At 46.0% G+C, this 5678-nt stretch overlaps 1 protein-coding gene across 1 annotated transcript in view; it reads right to left on the reverse strand.

Moving 5' to 3' along the window:
* LOC122563328 (tetraspanin-9-like) overlaps window positions 1–4396 on the reverse strand; it is a 14270-nt gene extending 9874 nt beyond the window's left edge. The window contains exons 1-2 of the mRNA XM_043717065.1: window positions 4274–4396; window positions 726–830 (exon numbers count right to left, since the gene is read on the reverse strand). Coding sequence (XP_043573000.1) covers window positions 726–830; window positions 4274–4342 — 174 coding nt within the window. The 5' untranslated portion in view covers window positions 4343–4396. The remainder of the gene's footprint in view (window positions 1–725; window positions 831–4273) is intronic.
* Window positions 4397–5678: the final 1282 nt, after the last annotated feature.

Genomic DNA, 5678 nt, shown 5'->3' on the forward strand with positions numbered 1-5678 from the left:
GGCTGTTTTCCCTGGACCGTCGGAGGCTGAGGGGTGACCTTATAGAGGTTTACAAAATTGTGAGGGGCATGGATAGGATAAATAGACAAAGTCTTTTCCCTAGTGTAGGGAAGTCCAGAACTAGAGGGTATAGGTTTAGGGTGAGAGGGGAAAGATATAAAAGAGACCTACAGGGCAGAGGGTGGTACGTGTATGGAATGAGCTGCTGGAGGAAGTGGTGGAGGCTGATACAATTGCAACATTAAAGAGGCATTTGGATGGGTATATGAATAGGAAGGGTTTGGAGGGATATGGGCCGGATGCTAGCAGGTGGGACTAGATTGGGTTGGGATATCTGGTCGGCATGGACGGGTTGGACTGAGGGGTCTGTTTCCATGCTGTACATCTCTATGACTCTATACAAACACACCAACACAAAGGCACACACACACACACAAACATACATCAGGTAGATAGACACACACACAAACACACCAACACAAAGATGCATGCACAGATACGTTTACAAACACATGTACACACAAATACAGATACATATACTCAGACATATATCCACATATAGTTATGTAGACAGATACATACGTATACAGTAAACACAGATATGCACACACAGATACACCTGCACACAGACACATACACACGCATACAGATACATGTGCGCACACATGTACAGTTACACACAGATAACCCAAATGCAGACAATTTTGTGCATTTGTTCTCCTCACCTTTAAGAAATAGTCTTGAGACTTGCAATGATTCAATTTCTCACAGCATGAATCAGGGACAGAGTTTCCCCAGTCGGTATAGTTAGCAACACCACAGCAATGCAACTAAAATGGAACAAAGAAAGAACAATGTTACCACATTACAATGAGCATCAAGTTTCTCAGAATAGGAGAACCAGTTACCATTCCAGGTCAATAACTCTCTTTCTTTCCCCACAGATGCTGCCAGACCTGCTGAGCTTTTCCAGTAATTTCTGTTTTTGCTTCTGATTTCCAGCATTCATAGTTCTTTTGGTTTTGACAATGATTGACATAGTGACTGCCTTCCCATGACCAATTGGAGGAAAACCAGGGTTTCATTATTGATTAGATGATGTGTGACTGTCTACTCGAATATCCTTCTTATTTCAACTCTAGTTTTTTTTAAAAATAACAGACATTTCCCAAACAAAAATGAATAAATCATACTAGGAGCTTTTAGCACTTGGAAAATTTTGTTCTGGATCACTCGTAGCAGTGAAGGAAGTCAGGACTGCAGATGCTGGAGGTCAGAGTCGGAGCAGTATCTGGTGAGATTTCACTCTTGTTTCTGAAAAGCCCTGGACCAGTCTGGAAGGTTCCCCTGAGAAGGCATTGATTTGATTTTTTAAAAAATATATTTGATTTATTATTGTCACATGTACCTTGGTAGAGTGAAACGTTTTGTTTTGCTTGCAGTACAGGCAGACCATACTTTACAAAGTGCACTAGAGAAAGAGAACAGAGCGACGGATACAATCTTAGGGCTGCAGAGAAGGTGCACAAACGGCGAGGTCAACATTAAATTTAAAATTTGCGGAGCCCTTTCAGAAGTTTAATAACAGTGAGGAAGAAGCTGTCCTTGAATCTGTTGGTCTGTGTGTTTAAGATTTTGTATCTTCAGCCCAATAGAAAAGCTTGAAAGAGACTATAACCAGGTTGGGAGGGGTCTTTGATGATGTTGGCTGCCTTCCTGAAGTGTAGATGCAGTCAGTGGATGGAAGATGGGCTTGCGTAATGGCCTGGGCTGTGTTCACAACTCTCTGTAGTTTCTTATGGCCCTGGGCTGAGCAGTTGCCAAACCAAGCTGTGATGCATCCAGAGAGATTGGTTCAATGATGACTTCGGTGAAAATGATGGGCTGGGATTGGCCACATCAAGAATGAATGATGTTTGTGAGTGGATGTTGTGAAACATGAAAGGGTTCAGAAAAGATTTACAATGGTGTTGCCAGGGTTGGAAGATTTGACCTACAGGGAGAGGCTGAATAGGCTGGGGCTGTTTTCCCTGGAGTGCTGAGGGGTGACCTTATAGAGGTTTTAAAATTATGAGGGTAAATAGATACGGTCTTTTCCCTGGGGTGGGGGGAGTCCAGAACTGGAGGGCATAGGTTTAGGATGAGAGGGAAAAGTTTAAAAGGGACCCAAGGGGCAACTTCTTCACACAGAGGGTGATACGTGTACGGAATGAGCTGCCAGAGGAAGTGGTGGAGGCTGGTACAATTACAACATTTAAGAGGCATCTAGATGGGTATATGGATAGAAAGGGGTTGAGAGGGATATGGGCCAAATGCTGGCAAATCAGACTAGATTAATTCAGGATATCTGGTCTACATGGACACATTAGATCGAAGGTTCTGTTTCTGTGCTGTACATTTCTATGACTCTATGACTCTTGTTACCTCAATGTATGTGAAGAGTGTCCTGGTGAGTAAGAAATGAAGGGCTTATGCCTGAAACATCGACTCTCCTGCTCCTGGAATGCTGTCTAACCTGCTGTACTTTCCCAGCACCACACTTTTCAACTCTGACTCTCCAGGATCTGCAGTCCTCACTCGCCCCCTGTCAAATTACAATGCTTTTTTTCTTGCTACGCGAAGACTGTCCAGAACTGCTCTTGTACCTGTGATTGTAAATAAAGATTTTTTTTTATGGAGAAGGTACATTTTCGCAATTTGAAAAAATAAAGATGTTTTCAAGGAACTGGAGTCCCAAACAGGCCTGGAAGGTGATGGCAGATTTCCTTCACTAATGGCCGAAGTCAGAGACCATCTGAAGGTTTTGTGGTGACTACACAACATTCCTAACAATAGCACTGCATACTTTGAGTCACCACCTTTGCCATGTTTCCCCAAAATAGTAGAAGCAGTCACATTGATGGCAGCAAAGAACAAGGAACATCACAGCACAAGAGTAGGCCTTTTGGCCCACCCAGCCTATGGCAAACCTCAAGGATGAACATCTTCCCGGATTCCCCAAGGTTTTCTGCTCTGACTTGAGAGAAAACCCCAAATCGACTCTTCTGCTAAATAACTGCACAGAGAAAAGTATCCCATCACCACGTCACCCTTTATTCACATGTGCACAACACATGGGCTCTGCCCGGCCAGCTCAGAGCCAGTCCTTAGAATCAGGAGACTGTCTGAATCTTCTGTTTTTCTCGGTCAGACAGGGCTCCCTGATTGACCCAGGTTAACAACCACAATCAAGGATCCCACAGTCAATAAGATCCATCTGACCCTGGTTCCGATCACTACACCTGCCCCCCTTCATTGTGTGTTTGGAGTTGACTAGGGCAGCTATTGAGCACCGCAGTGCTTTCCTGCTCAACTGCCAACTGCTACCCTTTAGTGAGTAATTGGTGTTCAGTTCAATGGGCCTCACCCAGATGTTGTCACACCTAGAGCTTGACAAGAAACCTGTGAGACGGCCAGTTGCTGTCAGTGGACAGGGTCCCTCATCAGATGTCAGTGCCTGACTGAGGACCACAGCTTGGGGTAAGAGGGGAACAGCTGTGAGCCACACCCACACTGTTGTGGCTGACACCTCCCAATATCTCTCACCGCCTCAAACCCATCCACTCTGCAGAAACACTCCCATCATGGCTGGCCAGGCTTTGGGCCTCCAGTGGCTGTCATTCCAGCAGCAGCCACTGCCCTCCCAGTTGTGCTGCTGAGTAAACAATCCATAGGCCTCAGTTCTCAGTGAAGACTCACCCTCCTGGGGGAAAGCCTGCCATTGGCCTCCCAACTGCATGAATGGCCCTTGATTCAGTCGGCCGTCCGCAAAGACCTCCAATGCTTAATCTTGTGCTGTGTGAGGCAAGGAATTGGCAGCCATTTTCTTCAATTCCAAATCACTGAATCTCTACAGTGTGGAAGCAGGCCAATCAGCCCATAGAATCCACATTGACCCTCAGAAGAGCATCCCACCTAGACTCACTCCATCTCTATAGCCTTGCATTTCCCATGGCAAATGCACACATCCCTGGACACCATGGGCGAATTAGTTTGGCAATTAATCCACCTGACCTGCACATCTTTGGATTGTGGGAGGAAATCCACACAGACATAGGGAGAATGTGCAAACTCTGCACAGACAGTCACCTGAGGGTGGAATTGAACCCTGGTGCCTGGCGCTGTGAGGCAGCAGTTAACCACTGAGCCACTATGCCACCACAGCAACATGTTCAGAGCAGTCACCGGTGTTTCCAAGAATATAAAGGGCAGATTCATGGCACCTAGAAGTTACCTTTTTCTGGATTTGATTCCAAGCTTCCACAATCCCAGTGTTATTTTCTTTCTTCAGGGCCTCTTTCATGTCATTTTCGATGTAAGTGTTTATCTGCAAGTCAAACACAGAAACACAGTGAAGAGGCTGGGGCTTTCCCTCTCTCTATGATCATGTCTGGGTTAATTGGTCTGGACCGGGAATGGTTACCTGTCGCCAGGCAGATCTCCTGAAAAATATATCACTAATAACTCCCCTGAGACTTGATCCTTTGTATTTTTTTCACCGATTAACCAGCCCCACCTATTAATCACCTGTGATCTCCAACTGATTAATTTGCATACAGAACCCATTAAGGTCAATACAGACCCATACATCCCCACAAAAGGAGTGTGGGGGAGGCAGAGGGAGAGGGAGAGAGAAGGAGAGGGGGAGGAGAGGGGTAGGGAGAGGTGAACATAGAAAGGGAGGGGGAAGGAGAAGGGGAGGGAAAGGGTGAGGGAGGGTGAGGAGGTAGAGGGAGAGGGGAGAGAAAGAGGAAGACTATATCTTTCAAAGAACTCCTGAAAATCACTCTTGTTGCTCCACATCTGCCTCCAAATAGTTAACATCACTTCACATTGACCACAGCCACCCAATGCAAGGTTACACTCTTCCCAAATTTCTGTTCTTTCCTCTTGGCTCTTCCCTAATACCCTTCATTAAAAAGCTATTACCATCTTCATTATTTTTCGTTAGCACCCAATGTAATGTATGTTTTTGCTTGGTCCATTTGTGTGTGCTGTTTGGCTTTCACTGGTAATTTGAGCCAATCGTTTTCCATTTGCTCTCTTCACATCTTTTCATTTTGCCCTCCCTCTCAGATCCCTCTCTCCGATCTTTATGCCTCAGTCAGTTCTCCACTCCTGCCAGTACTCTCTCTCCTGCCACTGGCCCGGGCTGGATTTTCCTATCCGATCAGCTCACAGCTTCCCTCTGTGCCCTCCCCTCGTCCTGCCTTTCAGACAGGGAAATATTGGGCCTTGGTACTGCTCCTGGGCTAAGTGCTCAGTCTCATCCCTTCCCTGACCCAGAGCATGTGCAGCCCTGTCAACCCAACACCAAATCCCGAACCCAATGGGGCTGTGTCCAAGGCCTGAATTATTGTGGACTGATGTACTCTGTGTGTCAGACCAAGGTGGTGGTCGGGCGGAGGGGGAAACAGCACTTGGGGAGAGTCATTACTGACCAGAAACATGGTTAAGACTCCAACACCCAATATATAAGGCCATTCGATGGAGGAACAGAAATTAGGCCATTCAGCCCATCAAGTCTGCTCCACCATTCAATTATGGTTGACAAGTTTCTCAACCCCATTCTCCCACTTTCTCCTAATAACACTTGATCCGCTTGACAATCAAGAACCTATCGATGTCAGTCTTAAATA

Source organism: Chiloscyllium plagiosum, chromosome 26, assembly GCF_004010195.1.
Source record: "Chiloscyllium plagiosum isolate BGI_BamShark_2017 chromosome 26, ASM401019v2, whole genome shotgun sequence".
Taxonomy (NCBI): Eukaryota; Metazoa; Chordata; class Chondrichthyes; order Orectolobiformes; family Hemiscylliidae; genus Chiloscyllium; species Chiloscyllium plagiosum.